The following is a 22,727-nucleotide window of genomic DNA, read 5'->3' as shown; positions in this document are numbered from 1 at the left end:
TGCTCTACGGGTCGTACTCAAACTAATATGTATAAAAAGATAGTAAAAATCAATCTCCATTAATAAATAAGTTAGAAAACAAGCTAACACCAGCAAACAAGGAGCAAAAAACACATAAGCAAAACACTGCAAAAAAAAAAAAAAATCCACTCGAAACTTAAGACACATGTCAAATGTACTTAGAAATTACTAACTCCTTTAATCATGTTCAGAGTCCTTAATCTGTCATGTGATGGGTCAGAGTCCAGTAGTGTCAGTCCACTGTATGGTCACAGATGTCTTAATCTACAGACAGGCCTGTGAGATGTTACCATAAGAGGACATCTAAATGAGCTAATGCCTGTGGCAAGCTTACATGATGATATGAGCAAAGGAATTTCTCAACCTCTCTGTAATCTTACTGACGGCAGTGGATGCCACCAAGAGGTCCAAATGGCCTGGATGTGATAATGGAAACAGCAATGTAGGTGTGCGATTAAGGATTTTCATCTGATCTCTTAAGTCATTGTGATACTAAAGTCAGAGGACACATAGAGCATCAGCAGGTTCACTGTCTATTTTAAGCACCTTGTGTGGATGCTGGTGAAATTTAAGACTGGGAATCTCTTGAAATAACTACGTTCCAACATTAACCCTCACGCCAAAGCAACGGGTGAGTGATGAGAAGTATTGTGAAAAGCAGCAGGCTTCTCATGGTATTTTGGTTTGTTTAATGCAGAAGAAAAGCCAATAGCTAACATAATGAATCTATCATAGTGGAAGCTGCTGAAACCGCCTTTAAAAGGTCACCGTCTCAAATAGACTTAACGTTTATATGGTATATACTAGAGAATGTTGTTAAGGAAAGGTAACGGCGACAGTTTTCTAAACTGGTTTGCACACTGAACATTATAAATGTCAGAATGTTATATTTAAAAATATACTGAAAAGAACCTGCTGCCTACCGAAACAGTTCCAGCTGATCTATTGCATGTGACTGAATTGCTGGACTAAAGCACATTCCTCCGTGCCTTCTATCTGCTGATAGGAAGCTAAGTTCCTGTACAGCTGGGACTTCATCTATTGGGAGTGGAAGCAGCAGCTGAATCACCAACTGGTCACAAAGTACAGACAATTAGATTGACAGAAGATCTCCGAAACCTTAGCTGACTTCACCCCATGATACATCAGGAGTAACGCAGCTCACAGTAGCGATAGTGCTCATGGTTACACATGATTGCCTAAACCTTACTGTATGGAACAAGTAAAAAAAAAAAAAAAAAGTTACAAAGAAAAAACAAATACAAAACTATAAAACATTGTCTCCTGTGTTAGAATAACCAATTTCAACGGGCAAGCTAACTAGCGCACAGTAGAAACGAGCAGCCTCTTGTCTAAATGAGGTCATTTGTTGATCTGTTATTTTAATGGTTGTAAATTTCCAAGATCTTAACATGTGAATTAGGATTCTCCTGTATTTGGAGATAAGATGAGCAGGAGATTCTTGCAGAGGGTCAAGTGCTGTGCTTTCTAAAAACCCTATACGATAACAAAGGAATGCAGTGTAAGAGGCCCTGAAGAATCTCTTGTTGGAGATACAATATATATAGTAAGCAGTAGCGTTGATGGCTACAAGTGAACGACTCAACATAATAGAGGACCAGAGTGAGCCATGTGCTGCCAAGCAAGGGGGGAAAGCTTCACAAGATAAAATTCACATTCATTATACTTTGTACTTACAGCCATTGAGGTAAACGTCTCAGTTTATACATGCAAGAGGCTGATGTCAGGGCACTTAAAATACTTTGGGGTCTTAGGGGCTGATTCAGGATTGTTGGCAAAGCAAAAAAGCAGACAACTGGGCAAAACCATACTGCACTGCAGGTGGGGCAGATGTAACATGTGCAGAGAGATCTGGATTTGCATGGGTTATATTGTTTCTGTGCAGGGTAAATACTGTCTGCTTTTGCATGTAGCCCATAAACATTAGACAGCTTTATTTTTACACTGCAATTTAGATTTCAGTTTGAACACACCCCTCCAAAATCTAACTTTCTTTGCACGTTACATTGGCCCCACCTGCAGTGCAACATGGTTTTGCCCAGTTGTGTGCTTTTTTGCTTTGCCAACAAACCTGAATTAGTCCCTTAATCCAGATGCAACAGTGTACACCAATTCATTTCCTATAATAGGGGCAACATACTTGTGCCATACAATGTGCTTTTATCCGGGGTACGGCTATGTCAGTAGTGTGATTCATTCAGGCAGCAAAACATAATGGATCTCACAATCATTGCTAATAGATGATGACTGTACAAATAAAAAGTTGCTGCAATTCATTAGAACATTATTTCAAATCAACAGGCATATGTAAGATGAGAAAAAAACCCTGTAATAATCAATTGCGTTTAATCACTAGTAATAAACCGTTAACCTAAAGATAATGCTGCTCTTCCATTTATGTATTGCCTTAACTTATTTTGCAAAATAAAATTTAATGTGTTAAAAACTGGGCAAATAATTGACCGGAGCACGCGCAAAAAATGGATTCTGCTTTACGAATTCAAGGTAAAGCCTTGGCTACACATTAAGTGTCAAAATGATTGAAATGTAAAACTTTATAAACAAACTGGAGAAATTACCTAGAATTTGTACTTCTTGGGTGATACCATAGACATCAATCAAGGCCCACAGAGGACTGGAGACTTTAACTCCACAATGAAATAGTATGGGTTCCTCGTCATTGACGCTGTAGAACACTCTTCCATGGCGGTCAACCCAAAATGCCAAAATATTGTCCCGCTGTGCAAATCTCTCCGGTAAAGCTTTTGCCCAATACCCAGGCCGGGTAACCAGATCAGGGCATGCATATTTGGGTATATCTTCTGACTTCATCTGTGCTGGGTCATGATTTGTGAATCCAAAACGCAGCGCACCACTCCATCCATGGTGTACAGATATCAGCTTCAGGCGGACCTTTTCATACAGATGGATGGGTCGACTTGTAAAAGTGATTCCATTACAGAAGCTATTACGCCGGACGGCTTTTCTTCCATGAGTGTCCAGCCGGATATTCTTTCCTTTTGTTTGGCAGTGAAAACGTGGAGACTCTGTACGAGACAGGACAAGTCTCCTTTCCTGGCCACAATGTAGAAATGTGTAGCATGGTCTGTTGGCCACTGGACGGCTATGATGGCTTGTGTCTGCAGGATACAAAAGATATATATGGTAAATGTGTAATGAGTATCCATATAATGAAATAAAATCTGTGTGTTAGAATTGGAAAAATATATTTATCATATTAGATAAAGCATAACATAATATATGCCTCTGTATAGGCTAAACCAGTGGTTCTCAAACTGTGTGCAGCAGAACCTTGGGGTGGATCGGGACACGTGCAGGGGGTGCCTTGAATTGGTGGTCATGGAGCAATTCAAATTATTTATGATCAATGTAATAGGCAAAACCAGCGCTGGTGGCTTCCAATCATAAAATATGTGGACCAACAGAAGCAAATCTTGTCCCTCACCACACAACTGAACCTAAGGATGCCATATAAACACAATTTACTTAATTACATGTATTTTTTTCAATTCCTTAATAAGAAACTTTTGGCCTAGGGGTGCCGTGAAAAAAATTCTGATACTTTAGGGTGCCGTGATTCAAAAACGTTGGGCTAAACCAATATTGTGTGAATTATGTATAAATATTCAAGTACAACAAGTTCAAATAAAAAGTGCCACCAAATAAATATGTCTAATAAGTTATTATCCACCTGGCACATCATTAAACTATTTTAGTATTGTATTACATATCCATCTGCTACACCATGATTAACGGGACCAAATAATAATAATAATAATAATAATAATAAAAAAAGTAAGTCCGTATATTTCTCAGACCTCAAAAGATGGAAATGAAACATCCCCCTAGAGCATTAATGGGTGGGAAGCTGGAGGTTGCTTTCCTATTCATTTACCCCAAAGATCAGAGCGGCTATTTTGTTAGTGGAAATATGCAGCGACTGTTTCCTTTATTATATATGACTTTGTTTCCAATGGCAGGGGCCTCTGCTTGGCTGAAATGCAGAGGACGACAGGTAATGTAAATTCATCCCACTGGAAGTTACGTGCTGCTCCCCAAGCCTTTCCTTCCTTCCTGGGGCCTTCGTGTTGGAAATGTTTAACCCTTCCCTCTGTTATAATACTTGCTTGCAGCTGCTTTATTACAAAGGATGAAGACAATGGTCTTTAATATGTTATCCGAATACTGTACTAGTATTGTGACCTGGAATTCCTGTGTACACTGTACAGTACATCCATGCGGTATTAACATTATTCCCGTCTATGATTATTGAACTTGGATGGAAAACAATTTCATCATAAACGCACCATTTTTCTTCTATATTACATCACTCGTTCATTTTCTTTATACATACCTAACAGTTTGAGAGCAGCCTTCAGAGACTGGCAAAATAAGTAAGATATAATATTATTATTACTTGTGTAATAAATGATTTTCTGGGACACCACAATAAGGTCTTAACCATACATTGTAATGTAGAGTTTATAGTCTAGGTCATTTCCTATGGCAAGTTGTGTGTGGATATTGGCATGAATTCTCATGCTAGAAAGCTGTCAGTTTAAATAGAAGGTGATTTATAAAAACAATGAACACAATGTTGCAAAATTGCTTGATACAGCTAACGGCTGTGTATCATCGTGCCTGGAAGGGTTATTCTCTGTTACATGCATTCTTTCGCATGCATCAGCCACTTGCACAGTTGCGAAGGGTCTAACATGGCAACAGTTGTTGTGGATGGTATATTTAGCTCTGCAGGCTTCTAAAACCGTCTGGGCACAGGCACAGAGGAGGTGGGGCACAGCAGGGCACTGTTTGAGCTCCATACAAATCAGCGACAGAATGGCACAAGCTACTCCAAAAATATCCAAGCACAATTTATACTTCCTTCATGAGTGCGTGACACTTATCATTGTGGCCTCATTATCATAGGAAAACACGTCCTTTGTAACTATGAATTAAGTGTAGAACCTAACACAAGCATGGATACAGTGAGACAACAGATATACAGATTGATAATGCTCATTTCAACCTATACCTCAGTGTTTCCCAACCTCAGTCCTCAAGGCACACTACAGTAACAGTTCAAGATTTAGTTATATCTATATGCTTGAGCACAGATGCACTGGTATATTTACAATGGGTGCAGTGTGTGCGGTGTACACGGGCCCTGGGGTCCAAGAGGGGCCCATCCTTACCTCCCTGGAGTCCCTCGTTGGCGGCAGCATCTCTCAGCAAATTTCCGGTACATGATGCAGCGCCCATTTTTCACAGACTTTGGCATGTGCAGTAAGGAAATCTCTGGGAAAATGGCCAATTTTCCTGGAGATCTGCGCATGCACACTAAACTCTGGGACAGCGCTAGGTAGTGACCCTAGTGCCCAGAGTCTACAGCGCTGCCAGCTAGAGAGGAGGGACCCAGATGGAGTCTGCACACGGGCCTCCTCCTCTCTCGAAGCGCCCCTGCACAGATGGTTAAATCAAAATAGCTGAGGTAGTGATTAAGTCACCTGTGCTCAATTATGGATATCCTTAAAACCTGTACTGTTAAGGTGCACACACACTGAGCAATATTTTAGTCATTATCGCTCATTTTCCCCCTTCTGAGCAATATGGACTAAAATATTGCACAGTGTGTATGCCGCAAACGACGGCCAATGTGCGTTCCCGAGGGTCATTAACGACCCCCTCTGTGGCTGTACATACAGGTCAATATTGGCCAAAACTGCATGTATGGGCTGGCCGACGTGTGACGTCACTGAGCGATATCGTTTGCGATATGCTCAGTGTGTACGCACACTGTTGGGCGGCCCGGGATGGAAGGGAACACACTGCGATAACTCTCATGGAGCGTATTGCACAGTGTGTACTCACCTTTAGTGTGCCATGAAGATTGAGGTTGGGATTGTAAGCTTGGGGGCAGATCCCTCTATACATTTGTCTGTCTGTTATTACCAAGTCTTGCTTTATCAGAGTTTTATTTCCAGTTGTAAAGCACATTGGAATATGCTGGTGCTATGCAAGTAAATGTTAATAAATGATTTGCATTATTTTGCAAAGAAGGTCACAGGAGCAGGTATAGATGATGTGATGCTATGTGCAGCCAGTTTGTTCCTGAAAAAAAATAATATCAATTAATTGTTAAAAATGTATTCTATTTCACTTTACAAAGTGGACCAACATGAATCAATTGCATGTGCATTTCTCATTTACACACTGCTTACATACAGTATATAGCTAGCAGAATGTAGATAAGTCTCCTAGCATTGTGTTCATTTTCCCAGCAAATAGTAAGACATTAAATACAACAAGCCTGTGCTTGTTCCCATATCAGCCACATGATTACGCTGATTTATATTACTCTGCTGATAAGATTACTGCAGACAGGTGCTAAGACAACACCCCATACGTTACTACAAAAAGATACTGTTATTTATACATTTGTTATATTTAATGATCACCTGTCAAAGGGACCACAAATGGATGTATTGATCATACATTCCACAAGGATACAATTTCCCTAAATCACACACATACAGTACGCCGTTTCTTACACAAGCGCTGAATTAACGAAAACAATAGTACATTTGAAATATAGCTCTAACATTCCTAAATGCTATACAATGACATAATACAATTCATCTCTACTTGCTTCATAGAAGCTTACAATCTAAATTCGTTGCTAACATTCACCAATGCCGTTTTTTTTTAGAATCTATTTAGCCTATCTGTATGTATTTGGTTCATGGAAAAAATAAGAATTTACTTACCGATAATTCTATTTCTCGGAGTCCGTAGTGGATGCTGGGGTTCCTGAAAGGACCATGGGGGAATAGCGGCTCCGCAGGAAACAGGGCACAAAAAGTAAAGCTTTCCGATCAGGTGGTGTGCACTGGCTCCTCCCCCTATGACCCTCCTCCAAGCCTCAGTTAGGTACTGTGCCCGGACGAGCGTACACAATAAGGGAGGAATTTTGAATCCCGGGTAAGACTCATACCAGCCACACCAATCACACCGTACAACTTGTGATCAAACCCAGTTAACAGTATGATAACAGAGGAGCCTCTGAAAGATGGCTTCCTAAACAATAACCCGAATTAGTTAACAATAACTATGTACAATTATTGCAGATAATCCGCACTTGGGATGGGCGCCCAGCATCCACTACGGACTCCGAGAAATAGAATTATCGGTAAGTAAATTCTTATTTTCTCTATCGTCCTAGTGGATGCTGGGGTTCCTGAAAGGACCATGGGGATTATACCAAAGCTCCCAAACGGGCGGGAGAGTGCGGATGACTCTGCAGCACCGAATGAGAGAACTCCAGGTCCTCCTTAGCCAGAGTATCAAATTTGTAAAATTTTACAAACGTGTTCTCCCCTGACCACGTAGCTGCTCGGCAAAGTTGTAATGCCGAGACCCCTCGGGCAGCCGCCCAAGATGAGCCCACCTTCCTTGTGGAGTGGGCCTTTACAGATTTAGGCTGTGGCAGGCCTGCCACAGAATGTGCAAGTTGGATTGTGCTACAGATCCAACGAGCAATCGTCTGCTTAGACGCAGGAGCACCCATCTTGTTGGGTGCATACAATATAAACAACGAGTCAGATTTTCTGACTCCAGCTGTCCTTGCAATATATATTTTTAATGCTCTGACAACGTCCAGTAACTTGGAGTCCTCCAAGTCACTTGTAGCCGCAGGCACTACAATAGGCTGGTTCAGATGAAATGCTGACACCACCTTAGGGAGAAAATGCGGACGAGTCCGCAGTTCTGCCCTGTCCGAATGGAAAATCAGATATGGGCTTTTGTAAGATAAAGCTGCCAGTTCTGACACTCTCCTGGCCGAAGCCAGGGCTAGTAACATGGTCACTTTCCATGTGAGATATTTTAAATCCACCTTTTTTAGTGGTTCAAACCAATGAGATTTTAGAAATTCCAAAACCACATTGAGATCCCACGGTGCCACTGGAGGCACCACAGGAGGCTGTATATGCAGCACTCCCTTAACAAAAGTCTGGACTTCAGGAACTGAAGCCAATTCTTTTTGAAAGAAAATCGACAGGGCCGAAATTTGAACCTTAATAGATCCCAATTTGAGACCCATAGACAATCCTGATTGCAGGAAATGTAGGAATCGACCCAGTTGAAATTCCTCCGTTTGAGCACTCCGATCCTCGCACCACGCAACATATCTTCGCCAAATGCGGTGATAGTGTTGCACGGTTACTTCCTTCCTTGCTTTAATCAAAGTAGGAATGACTTCTTCCGGCATGCCTTTTTCCTTTAGGATCCGGCGTTCAACCGCCATGCCGTCAAACGCAGCCGCGGTAAGTCTTGAAACAGACAGGGACCCTGCTGAAGCAAGTCCCTCCTTAGAGGTAGAGGCCACGGATCTTCCGTGATCATCTCTTGAAGTTCCGGGTACCAAGTCCTTCTTGGCCAATCCGGAACCACTAGTATCGTTCTTACGCCTCTTTGCCGTATAATTCTCAATACTTTTGGTATGAGAGGCAGAGGAGGAAACACATACACCAACTGGTACACCCAAGGCGTTACCAGCGCGTCCACAGCTATTGCCTGCGGATCTCTTGACCTGGCGCAATACCTGTCCAGTTTTTTGTTGAGGCGAGACGCCATCATGTCCACCATTGGTCTTTCCCAACGGGTTACCAGCATGTGGAAGACTTCCGGATGAAGTCCCCACTCTCCCGGGTGAAGGTCGTGTCTGCTGAGGAAGTCTGCTTCCCAGTTGTCCACTCCCGGGATGAACACTGCTGACAGTGCTATCACATGATTCTCTGCCCAGCGAAGAATCCTTGCAGCTTCTGCCATTGCACTCCTGCTTCTTGTGCCGCCCTGTCTGTTTACATGGGCGACTGCCGTGATGTTGTCCGACTGGATCAACACCGGTTTTCCTTGAAGCAGAGGTTCTGCCTGGCTTAGAGCATTGTAGATTGCTCTTAGTTCCAGAATGTTTATGTGAAGAGACGTTTCCAGGCTCGTCCACACTCCCTGGAAGTTTCTTCCTTGTGTGACTGCTCCCCAGCCTCTCAGGCTGGCGTCCGTGGTCACCAGGATCCAATCCTGTATGCCGAATCTGCGGCCCTCCAATAGATGAGCACTCTGCAACCACCACAGAAGAGATACCCTTGTCCTTGGAGACAGGGTTATCCGCTGGTGCATCTGAAGATGCGACCCTGACCATTTGTCCAACAGATCCCTCTGGAAAATTCGTGCATGGAATCTGCCGAATGGAATTGCTTCGTAAGAAGCCACCATTTTTCCCAGGACTCTTGTGCATTGATGTACAGACACCTTTCCTGGTTTTAGGAGGTTCCTGACAAGCTCGGATAACTCCTTGGCTTTTTCCTCCGGGAGAAAAACCTTTTTCTGAACCGTGTCCAGAATCATCCCTAGGAACAGCAGACGAGTTGTCGGCATTAACTGGGATTTTGGAATATTCAGAATCCAGCCGTGCTGTTTTAGCACTTCTTGAGACAGTGCTAATCCCCTCTCTAGCTGTTCTCTGGACCTTGCCCTTATTAGGAGATCGTCCAAGTAAGGGACAATTAATACGCCTTTTCTTCGAAGAAGAATCATCATCTCGGCCATTACCTTTGTAAAGACCCGAGGTGCCGTGGACAATCCGAACGGCAGCGTCTGAAACTGATAGTGACAGTTTTGTACAACGAACCTGAGGTACCCCTGGTGTGAGGGGTAAATTGGAACGTGGAGGTACGCATCCTTGATGTCCAAGGACACCATAAAGTCCCCTTCTTCCAGGTTCGCTATCACTGCTCTGAGTGACTCCATTTTGAACTTGAACTTCTTTATGTACAGGTTCAAGGACTTCAGATTTAGAATAGGTCTTACCGAGCCGTCCGGCTTCGGTACCACAAATAGAGTGGAATAATACCCCTTTCCCTGTTGTAGAAGAGGTACCTTGACTATCACCTGCTGAGAGTACAGCTTGTGAATGGCTTCCAAAACCGTCTCCCTTTCGGAGGGGGACGTTGGTAAAGCAGACTTCAGGAAACGGCGAGGCGGATCTGTCTCTAGTTCCAACCTGTACCCCTGAGATATTATCTGCAGGATCCAGGGATCTACCTGCGAGTGAGCCCACTGCGCGCTGAAATTCTTGAGACGACCGCCCACCGCCCCCGAGTCCGCTTGAGAAGCCCCAGCGTCATGCTGAGGCTTTTGTAGAAGCGGGGGAGGGCTTCTGTTCCTGGGAAGGAGCTGCCTGTTGGTGTCTCTTCCCCTTTCCTCTGCCTCTTGGCAGATATGAATATCCCTTTGCTCTCTTGTTTTTAAAGGAACGAAAGGGCTGCGGTTGAAAAGTCGGTGTCTTTTTCTGTTGGGGAGTAGCTTGAGGTAAAAAGGTGGATTTCCCGGCTGTAGCCGTGGCCACCAAATCTGATAGACCGACTCCAAATAACTCCTCCCCTTTATACGGCAAAACTTCCATATGCCGTTTTGAGTCCGCATCGCCTGACCACTGTCGCGTCCATAAACTTCTTCTGGCCGAAATGGACATAGCACTTACCCGTGATGCCAGTGTGCAGATATCCCTCTGTGCATCACGCATATAAAGAAATGCATCCTTTATTTGCTCTAAAGACAGTAAAACATTGTCCCTATCCAGGGTATCAATATTTTCAATCAGGGACTCTGACCAAGCTACTCCAGCACTGCACATCCAGGCTGTCGCTATAGCTGGTCGTAGTATAACACCTGTATGTGTGTATATACTTTTTTGGATATTTTCCATCCTCCTATCTGCTGGATCTTTAAGTGCGGCCGTCTCAGGAGAGGGTAACGCCACTTGTTTAGATAAGCGTGTGAGCGCCTTGTCCACCCTAGGAGGTGTTTCCCAGCGCGCCCTAACCTCTGACGGGAAAGGGTATAAAGCTAATAACTTCTTTGAAATTAGCATCTTTTTATCGGGGGCAACCCACGCTTCATCACATACATCATTTAGTTCTTCTGATTCAGGAAAAACTATAGGTAGTTTTTTCACACCCCACATAATACCCTGTTTAGTGGTACCTGTAGTATCAGCTAAATGTAACGCCTCCTTCATTGCCAAAATCATATAACGTGTGGCCCTACTGGAAAATACGGTTGATTCGTCACCGTCGCCACTGGAATCAGTGCCTGTGTCTGGGTCTGTGTCGACCGACTGAGGCAAAGGGCGTTTTACAGCCCCTGACGGTGTTTGAGGCGCCTGGACAGGCACTAACTGATTGTCCGGCCGTCTCATGTCGTCAAACGACTGCTTTAGCGTGTTGACACTATCCCGTAATTCCATAAATAAAGGCATCCATTCTGGTGTCGACCCCCTAGGAGGTGACATCCCCATATTTGGCAATTGCTCCGCCTCCACACCAATATCGTCCTCATACATGTCGACACACACGTACCGACACACAGCAGACACACAGGGAATGCTCTTAACGAAGACAGGACCCCACTAGCCCTTTGGGGAGACAGAGGGAGAGTTTGCCAGCACACACCAAAAGCACTATATATGACAGGGATAGCCTTATAATAAGTGCTCCCTGTATAGCTGCTTTTATAATATAATTTTTGCCACTATTTTGCCCCCCCTCTCTTGTTTTACCCTGTTTCTGTAGTGCAGTGCAGGGGAGAGACCTGGGAGCCGTCCTGACCAGCGGAGCTGTGTAAGGAAAATGGCGCTGTGTGCTGAGGAGATAGGCCCCGCCCCTTTTCCGGCGGGCTCGTCTCCCGCTCTTTAGTGTATTCTGGCAGGGGTTAAATATCTCCATATAGCCCCCGGAGGCTATATGTGAGGTATTTTTTAGCCAAATAGGTTTTCATTTGCCTCCCAGGGCGCTCCCCTCCCAGCGCCCTGCACCCTCAGTGACTGCCGTGTGAAGTGTGCTGAGAGGAAAATGGCGCACAGCTGCAGTGCTGTGCGCTACCTTTAGAAGACTGAGGAGTCTTCTGCCGCCGATTCTGGACCTCTTCATGTTTCAGCATCTGCAAGGGGGCCGGCGGCGAGGCTCCGGTGACCATCCAGGCTGTACCTGTGATCGTCCCTCTGGAGCTGATGTCCAGTAGCCAAGAAGCCAATCCATCCTGCACGCAGGTGAGTTCACTTCTTCTCCCCTAAGTCCCTCGTTGCAGTGATCCTGTTGCCAGCAGGACTCACTGTAAAATAAAAAACCTAAGCTAAACTTTCTCTAAGCAGCTCTTTAGGAGAGCCACCTAGATTGCACCCTTCTCGGCCGGGCACAAAAATCTAACTGAGGCTTGGAGGAGGGTCATAGGGGGAGGAGCCAGTGCACACCACCTGATCGGAAAGCTTTACTTTTTGTGCCCTGTCTCCTGCGGAGCCGCTATTCCCCCATGGTCCTTTCAGGAACCCCAGCATCCACTAGGACGATAGAGAAAAATTATATAGAACAAAGGAAAGCCAAATAAAAAATAAGCAACGGTCTGTCACAATTGTGCCTGTAAACTCATTACTATTCACCATTGTCACCATTCACGTTTATTACTGGAGCGCCAGGACTTGTTGGTTTTCCTGCATGGCCACAAAATAAATCTACTCGAGCAGGCAAGTCATTTGGCGTGGTCCCCTCTCCTCCATTCTGCCCCAGAATATTACATCTCCTACAGTACATCGGAACCCACACACATTCAATTTTCTGTAATAGTAAACAGTGAGATTATATATATATATATATATATATATATATATATATATATATATATATATATATATACATATATACACACATACATATATACACACACACACACACACATAAACACGATTTTTAATGAATAAACATTTGGTCAGTAGTGTCTCTGTCACTAATGTTGTTGGTTACAGTTGGGTTTTATTACAGATGATCCTGTCACAGTTGAAAGCAGTTCTAGTGTGCGGAGGCAGGGCTGGAAACTGTGGTCATTGGAAAATAGTGCACGGTCATGTGATCTAATGTGTCCAATCATCTTACAGTTTCCTGTCATTATACCATGCCATTTTATAATTTATATACACTTGACTGACTTCTCAGAGGATCTAAAACTTAATATACAATAGAGCTCATACTTTTTTTAAATAATCAACTTCTTTAAAGATACAAATCAATATTAAGTTTCTAATCCCTTTCTAAAAACTTGCCCCAAGGTTTTAGGTCTATAAGAGGGGCTATGCCACCTGTTTTTCATCTGGTGACGTTAGCACTAGCTAATAGGCCCTACACATTAGGCGATTTCACGGAAAGATATGAACGAGATATCATATATATCTTTCAGTGTGTAGGCACCACCGATGAACTCTGCGCGACCCCGCACTCGTTCATCATTGGTGCCGGATCGCTTATACATGCCAATATGGATAATCTCATCCATATTAGCATGCATTGCTATGGAGCTGGGTGGCGGGGGTAGTGAAGAAACTTCACTGGCCCCTTCACTCCCCCCCCCGTATCGGCCATTGGGCACCCCGGTGGCATATTACCTAATGTGTAGGGCCCACTACTATGGAGAGCCTTACCTGGCACTAACACTAGTAATGTATATCAGATATGCATTGGTCATTAACATATGGAGCTACCTGCCAGTGTTTTACTGCAGCAATAGGATGTGGAAAGAGACGATGAGTTGTAAAACCAGAACACATACCGTATGGAATGCTATTTAAATGCTAGTTACAGCAGTACTGGGTATGGTGACACTAGAATCAGTTGTTTCCAAAGTACCTTCCATTAACATGCCTTATACAAGCAGCATTCAAAGTGCTAGTAGAAACACATGTAATTAATGCCAGCAGGTAGGCGAGAGCAGTGCCCTAACCCACTAAATGGAAGCAATGGCTGGCCACACAAGAACTGGCGATGACGAAGACGCTTGCAAAAATAAATATATAAGCATTATAGAAATGGTAAGAAAAACACCTATCAATTCACAGGATTAATTAATTTTCAATACTTGCATTAGTAATACTCTTCTGCTTTGCCACGGAATGTACCGCAAGTGTCTAATAAAGTACAAGTTTCTGTATGGAAGGTAAAAATGCAGCCTATTTCAGATTAAAAACAAACAAAAACAAAACACCAGCTTTAACCCTGCTTGGACCCGGACACTGAGCACAGGTTGAAGCCGGGGTTTCAGTACTTACCTGGGTTATTCCTAGTCCTCCTTCACAGCGGACCTGTGTCTTGCAGTGACAGTGATGAAGTCATCTCCAAGTGCTAATGTCTCAGCCGACTAACTGCTATTAGGTATGACCTGGGTCATCAAGACTTGGTCATATCTTTCCCACACAAGCTGGGGCACTGACATGTGTTGCAAGTCCCGGGAATAACCCTGGTCAGTTGCCAGGTTCTTGGATCTAGGATTGTCAACACAGGTCAGACTATTTCACACATAAGCAGGACCTGGGTCGACTCGCCCATGACCTGGGAATATCCTGGGTTTTTGCTTATGTCTGAAAGGGGTATTAAAGTAAACAGGACACACATAACTACACCACACAATAAGTACTGTGTCCGGCCTCTCACACTTGCTGCATATCAGTCCTGGAGGAACAGGACAGGTTGTCCCGATACTAGTATAACAGTGTGCCTTATCAGGGCTCATCCACCTACAGACCAGTGATGCTATTTAGAATGGGTGTTTTCTGCTGCAGCGTGTATTGCAAAACACTATTGCAAAATAAAGGCACTCCTCAAATTAAGAGAGGAATAGTAATAGAACATAATTGTGCTTTTTATAGTCCCAATGTGGGACTGTCCTTCCAGTCATAAGTAACACTCCAAATACGCATGTTACCACTACATGTATACCTTTTATCTGGAGCACGCCATTCTGAACTGAGCATTATAGTGGAATTTAGGGGCCACTTGTCCCTAAGAGGTAATTGTGTAGAAGAGTGACTAAACATAGTAAATAAAGCTCACATATTTAGTGTAGCAAGAGATGTCATGGGTATACATTAAAATGTCATGGGTATACATTAAAATTTGGTCTATTCGGCAATGACAATTTTGAAAACTGCAAATAAAAGCAAATAATAGCAAATAATAATATGATATGGGGCGTATTATATTTAATGTGCATTTGAGACAGATTAGAGCACCTTTCTGTTATCATTCTGCATCAATGTTATGCTGTATGTAACTAGTTTCTGATAATGTGTACTGTAAATAGAACTTATCTGTTTTTAATTCTTTTTTTTTTTTAACTACTACTACTACTACTACTACTACTACTACTACTACTACGTAAGTGAAGACAGGGATGTGGAGTGAGGAGGGGAATGGAAGCTGGCAGGTAGCCACATATAGAGATAGATAATGAAAGGAGCAATATTCTCCAATAACATGGAGAAGTGATTGGAGACTCCTATCAAACTGCTACAGGAAAACAGTGCTATCAATTTATGGCTCTATACATCACACAAGATCTATGTGGACTGGTACAGCCCATTAAAAAAAAACCAAAAAAAACCCCCAAACAAACCTCAATTGGTCATCGGCGATAGGGGGAGAAATTGCTAAACAGGAGGAGCAGAGGCACAGTGGAGAAGTGAGCCTGTGGAGAAGTTGCCAAAGGCAACCAATCAGCTGTTCTGTACAATTGTATAGTATGCAAATTATAAATGTTACTTCAATGCTGATTGGTTGCCATGGGCATCTTCTCCAGTGGCTCACTTCTCCACACATTTCATGGCTTCATGAATAGACCTAAATCACTTGTATACTATGTGATACAGTGTTATAATCATGAGCATCCCATGTATGGTTTCTAAAGAAATAAACATATATAATATTTAGGATATATCAATGCCCCATTACAAACTACAATTTATACATTTGACATATCATTTAGTAAATGTAAATATACATATATATATATATTTATTATTGAATGCATAAAAAAACCTGAATTGTTCTATACTGCTCAAGTGTTGCTAAAGTAAGAAAAATACATATACATGGTTACATATTACTGAAAGAGCATGTGTTTGCAGTTATTTAGCCCCAGCTACCAAGTACACAGAAATATGGTATTGTAATTGGAAATAAAACGTGTTTATGCTTTATCGCCTTTTTCACATTACATTACATTACAGGCAATCACAACCCTCCCAAACGCAGGCCCTGATGCGGCTCCTCTCTGGCCTCCCAAGTATAAGGGGGAGCAATGTGGAAAAAGGAAGGAATGAGTAAGTGAATATTTGTGCTCAATCCCAACTAATCAGCCAAAAGGCCCCGAAGACACAGGCAAACAAAGCAGAGTATTGTTTAAAGAGAAGATATGTGCAGAAAGTTAGAAAAGAAAAAACATTAATTCCGTCACAGTATTATACTTTCCACATGAGAATACTTCTAACCAGACAACTTCACTATACTACATGCTGTGAGAAATTGTTTATCACTTTAATCTCATGAAAGCAGGCACCAGGACAAAACAAATCTCTATGTGGTGCAAACATGTCCAGTGCAACAACCACAGCAGCCAGACAACATTCAATAGGCCGATCAATGGCAATCACTAACTGGCTGCCGAGAGTTACTGCACTCTGTATGTTAGCACTTGTGCATGCAACTGCCTCCTCCAACTCATGACTCTGAACCACATTGGACAAAAAACAAGATATGCAGCTCTTTCCCTCTGACTCTTTTAAAGAGGTAGAAAAACTCAAAATGTTTGATTTATTGCACTGTACTACAGACGGGGTTCATGTTATCAGCCAACAGGAGTTGGACTTACAGGATATGATTAGAGTTGGACTAAGTTCAACTACTGGCCATAAAAACTGTTTATTTTTCTGTGCCTGCACAGACAACATCATAGCAGAATTTTGCGAACAACGTCTGTAACGACTTTAGAGGTAGACTGGATGTGTGATTCCGTGCAGGTGTAAGGTATTCACAGCAGAGGTGTACATACATCATACACACATGCTCACTATATACAGCAGATTTTCCCCATTGCGCCTCCAGGAAAAAATAAGAATTTACTCACCGGTAATTCTATTTCTCGTAGTCCGTAGTGGATGCTGGGAACTCCGTAAGGACCATGGGGAATAGCGGGTTCCGAAGGAGGCTGGGCACTCTAGAAAGATTTATGACTACCTGGTGTGCACTGGCTCCTCCCACTATGACCCTCCTCCAAGCCTCAGTTAGGACACTGTGCCCGGACGAGCAGACATAATAAGGAAGGATTTAGAATCCCGGGTAAGACTCTTACCAGCCACACCAATCACACCGTACAACTCGTGATACTATATCCAGTTTGACAGTATGAAAACAACTGAGCCTCTCAACAGATGGCTCAACAATAACCCTTTAGTTAACAGTAACTATGTACAAGTATTGCAGACAATCCGCACTTGGGATGGGCGCCCAGCATCCACTACGGACTACGAGAAATAGAATTACCGGTGAGTAAATTCTTATTTTCTCTAACGTCCTAGTGGATGCTGGGAACTCCGTAAGGACCATGGGGATTATACCAAAGCTCCCAAACGGGCGGGAGAGTGCGGATGACTCTGTAGCACCGAATGAGAGAACTCCAGGACCTCCTCAGCCAGGGTATCAAATTTGTAGAATTTTGCAAACGTGTTTGCCCCTGACCAAGTAGCTGCTCGGCAAAGTTGTAAAGCCGAGACCCCTCGGGCAGCTGCCCAAGATGAGCCCACCTTCCTTGTGGAATGGGCATTTACAGATTTTGGCTGTGGTATGCCTGCCACAGAATGTGCAAGCTGAATTGTACTACAAATCCAGCGAGCAATAGACTGCTTAGAAGCAGGAGCACCCAGCTTGTTGGGTGCATACAGGATAAACAGCGAGTCAGTTTTCCTGACTCCAGCCGTCCTGGAAACATATATTTTCAGGGCCCTGACAACGTGTAGCAACTTGGAGTCCTCCAATTCACTAGTAGCCGCCGGCACCACAATAGGCTGGTTCAGATGAAACGCTGACACCACCTTAGGGAGAAATTGGGGACGAGTCCTCAACTCTGCCCTATCCATATGGAAAATCGGATAAGGGCTTTTACATGATAAAGCCGCTAATTCTGACACTCGCCTGGCTGAAGCCAAGGCTAATAACATGACCACTTTCCACGTGAGATATTTCAGATCCACGGTTTTTAGTGGCTCAAACCAATGTGATTTTAAGAAACTCAACATCACGTTGACATCCCAAGGTGCCACAGGAGGCACAAATGGGGGCTGAATATGCAGCACTCCTTTTACAAAAGTCTGAACTTCAGGTACTGAAGCTAGTTCTTTTTGAAAGAAAATCGACAGAGCCGAGATCTGTACTTTAATGGAGCCTAGTTTTAGGCCCATATCCACTCCTGCTTGCAGGAAATGCAGAAATCGACCTAGTTGAAATTCCTCTGTTGGGGCCTTATTGGCCTCGCACCATGCAACATATTTTCGCCATATGCGGTGATAATGCGTTGCCGTAACATCTTGCCTTAATAAGCGTAGGAATGACTTCTTCCGGAATACCCTTTTCCTTTAGGATCCGGTGTTCAACCGCCATGCCGTCAAACGCAGCCGCGGTAAGTCTTGGAACAGACAGGGCCCCTGCTGTATCAGGTCCTGTCTGAGCGGTAGAGGCCACGGGTCCTCTGAGAGCATCTCTTGAAGTTCCGGGTACCACGCTCGTCTTGGCCAATCCGGAACCACGAGAATTGTGTTTACTCCTCGCTTTCTTATTATTCTCAATACCTTTGGAATGAGAGGCAGAGGAGGGAACACATAAACCGACTGGTACACCCACGGTGTCACTAGAGCGTCCACAGCTATCGCCTGAGGGTCCCTTGACCTGGCGCAATATCTTTTTAACTTTTTGTTGAGACGGGACGCCATCATGTCCACCTGTGGTTTTTCCCAACGGTTTACCAGCATCTGGAAGACTTCTGGGTGAAGTCCCCACTCTCCCGGGTGGAGGTTGTGTCTGCTGAGGAAGTCTGCTTCCCAGTTGTCCACTCCCGGAATGAATACTGCTGACAGTGCTAGTACATGATTCTCCGCCCATCGGAGAATTCTTGTGGCTTCTGCCATCGCCATCCTGCTTCTTGTGCCGCCCTGTCGATTTACATGGGCGACTGCCGTGATGTTGTCTGACTGGATCAGCACCGGCTGGTGTAGGAGCAGGGCTTTTGCTCGACTTAGGGCATTGTAGATGGCCCTTAGTTCCAGAATATTTATGTGAAGGGAAGTCTCCTGACTCGACCATAGTCCTTGGAAGTTTCTTCCCTGTATGACTGCCCCCCAGCCTCGAAGGCTGGCATCCGTGGTCACCAGGACCCAGTCCTGTATTCCGAACCTGCGGCCCTCTAGAAGATGGGCACTCTGCAGCCACCACAGTAGAGACACCCTGGTTTTTGGAGACAGGGTTATTAAGCGATGCATCTGAAGATGCGATCCGGACCACTGGTCCAACAGGTCCCACTGAAAGATTCTGGCATGGAACCTGCCGAAGGGAATTGCTTCGTAAGAAGCCACCATCTTTCCCAGGGCCCGTGTGCAGCGATGCACTGATACCTGTTTTGGTTTCAGGAGGTCTCTGACTAGAGATGACAACTCCCTGGCTTTCTCCTCCGGGAGAAACACTTTCTTCTGGACTGTATCCAGAATCATACCCAGGAACAGTAGCCATGTCGTCGGAACCAGCTGTGACTTTGGGATATTCAGAATCCAGCCGTGCTGGTGCAGCACCTCCTGAGATAGTGCTACTCCCACCAACAACTGTTCCTTGGACCTCGCTTTTATTAGGAGATCGTCCAAGTACGGGATCATTTCTTCGAAGGAGTATCGAAGGAGTATCATCATTTCCGCCATAACCTTGGTAAATACCCTCGGTGCCGTGGACAGTCCAAACGGCAGCGTCTGGAATTGGTAATGGCAATCCTGTACCACAAATTTGAGGTACTCCTGGTGAGGATGGTATATGGGGACATGCAAGTAAGCATCCTTGATGTCCAGGGATACCATGTAATCCCCCTCGTCCAGGCTTGCAATAACCGCCCTGAGCGATTCCATCTTGAACTTGAATTTCTTTATGTACGTGTTCAAGGATTTCAAATTTAGAATGGGTCTCACCGAACCGTCCGGTTTCGGTACCACAAATAGTGTGGAATAATAACCCCGGCCTTGTTGAAGTAGGGGTACCTTGATTATCACCTGCTGAGAATACAGCTTGTGAATTGCCGCTAGCACCGCCTCCCTGTCTGAGGGAGCAATCGGCAAGGCAGATTTTAGGAACCGATGGGGTGGGGACGCCTCGAATTCCAGCTTGTACCCCTGAGATACTATTTGCAGGATCCAGGGATCCACCTGTGAGCGAACCCACTGATCGCTGAAATTTTTGAGGCGACCCCCCACCGTACCTGGCTCCGCCTGTGGAGCCCCACCGTCATGCGGCGGACTTGGAAGAAGAAGCGGGGGAGGACTTTTGCTCCTGGGAACCTGCTGTTTGTTGCAGCCTTTTTCCCTTACCTCTGCCTCTGGACAGAAAGGACCCGCCTTTTCCACGCCTGTTTTTCTGGGTCCGAAAGGACTGAACCTGATAAAACGGCGCCTTCTTAGGCTGTGAGGGGACATGGGGTAAAAATGCTGACTTCCCAGACGTTGCTGTGGAAACTAGGTCCGAGAGACCATCCCCAAATAATTCCTCACCCTTATATGGTAACACTTCCATGTGCTTTTTTGAATCCGCATCTCCTGTCCACTGGCGAGTCCATAAGCCTCTCCTAGCAGAAATGAACAATGCAATTACTTTAGATGCCAGTCGGCAGATTTCCCTTTGTGCATCTCTCATATATAAGACTGAGTCTTTTATATGGTCTATCAGCAGGTTCCTTGAGGGCGGCCGTATCCGGAGACGGTAGTGCCACCTTTTTAGACAAACGTGTGAGCGCTTTATCCACTCTAGGGGGTGTTTCCCAACGTGACCTATCCTCTGGCGGGAAAGGGAACGCCATTAGTACCTTCTTAGGAATTACCAATTTTTTATCAGGGAAAGCCCACGCTTCTTCACACACTTCATTTAATTCATCTGATGGGGGAAAAACTACGGGTAGTTTTTTCTCTCCAAACATAATACCCTTTTTAGTGGTACCTGTAGTTATATCAGAAATGTGTAACACCTCTTTCATTGCCTCAATCATGCAGTGAATGGCCTTAGTGGGCATCAGGTTAGACTCATCGTCGTCGACACTGGTGTCAGTATCAGTGTCGACATCTGGGTCTGCTTGAGGTAGCGGGCGTTTTAGAGCCCCTGACGACCCATGCGACGCCTGGGCAGGCACGAGCTGAGAAGTCGGCTGTCCCACATTTGGCATGTCGTCGATTTTCTTATATAGGGAGTCTATACGTGCACTCATTACTTTCCATAAGCCCATCCACTCAGGTGTCTGCCCCGCAGGGGGTGACATCCCTTCTAAAGGCATCTGCTCCGCCTCCACATCATTATCCTCATCAAACATGTCGACACAGCCGTACCGACACACCGCACACACACAAGGAATGCTCCGAATGAGGACAGGACCCACAAAAGCCCTTTGGGGGGACAGAGTGAGAGTATGCCAGCACACACCAGAGCGCTATATAATGCAGGGACTAACTGAGTTATGTCCCCTATAGCTGCTTTTTTATATAATATATATATATTGCGCCTAAATTTAGTGCCCCCCCTCTCTGTTTTTACCCTGTTCTGTAGTGTAGACTGCAGGGGAGAGCCAGGGAGCTTCCTTCCAGCGGATCTGTGAAGGAGAAATGGCGCCAGTGTGCTGCAGGAGATAGCTCCGCCCCTTTTCCGCGGACTATTCTCCCGCTTTTTTCCATATTCTGGCAGGGGTATTTTCCACATATATAGCCTCTGGGACTATATATTGTGGAGTTTTTGCCAGCCAAGGTGTTATTATTGCTTCTCAGGGCGCGCCCCCCGCCCCCCCCCCCCCCAGCGCCCTGCACCCTCAGTTTCCAGAGTATGAAGTGTGTATGAGGAGCAATGGCGCACAGCTGCAGTGCTGTGCGCTACCTTGACCGCTACTGATGTCTTCTGCCGCCGTTTTTCCGGACCTCTTCTTGCTTCTGGCTCTGTAAGGGGGACGGCGGCGCGGCTCCGGGACCGAACACCAAGGACTGGGCCTGCGGTCGATCCCTCTGGAGCTAATGGTGTCCAGTAGCCTAAGAAGCCCAATCCGGCTGCAAGCAGGCGAGTTCGCTTCTTCTCCCCTTAGTCCCTCGCTGCAGTGAGCCTGTTGCCAGCAGGTCTCACTGAAAATAAAAAACCTAAACTATACTTTCTTTCTAAGGGCTCAGGAGAGCCCCTAGTGTGCATCCAACCTCGGCCGGGCACAAAATCTAACTGAGGCTTGGAGGAGGGTCATAGTGGGAGGAGCCAGTGCACACCAGGTAGTCATAAATCTTTCTAGAGTGCCCAGCCTCCTTCGGAGCCCGCTATTCCCCATGGTCCTTACGGAGTTCCCAGCATCCACTAGGACGTTAGAGAAAAAATATTTAAAAACAACAACACAGAATGAGTGGCAAGTATCTCCACTATCAGATTTCAGGACAGCAGAACATACAGATTTAGTAGAATAATAGAGTGGGGAAATATTGTTTTTTTTTTTCTTTACACTGTTCAGTACATTAGTGTTAGTAT

The 22,727-nt window shown here is 44.7% G+C and overlaps 1 protein-coding gene across 4 annotated transcripts in view; it reads right to left on the bottom strand.

Moving 5' to 3' along the window:
- The window catches only part of NEURL1B (neuralized E3 ubiquitin protein ligase 1B), a 751,932-nt gene that overhangs the window by 19,139 nt on the left and 710,066 nt on the right, over positions 1-22,727 (bottom strand). For all 4 annotated transcript variants that reach the window (XM_063928070.1, XM_063928071.1, XM_063928072.1 and 1 more), the window contains one exon: positions 2,622-3,182. In XM_063928070.1, coding sequence (XP_063784140.1) covers positions 2,622-3,182 — 561 coding nt within the window. The remainder of the gene's footprint in view (positions 1-2,621; positions 3,183-22,727) is intronic.

Source organism: Pseudophryne corroboree, chromosome 6 (genome assembly GCF_028390025.1).
Source record: "Pseudophryne corroboree isolate aPseCor3 chromosome 6, aPseCor3.hap2, whole genome shotgun sequence".
Lineage (NCBI taxonomy): Eukaryota > Metazoa > Chordata > Amphibia > Anura > Myobatrachidae > Pseudophryne > Pseudophryne corroboree.
This window is presented reverse-complemented; position numbering and strand designations above follow the sequence as displayed.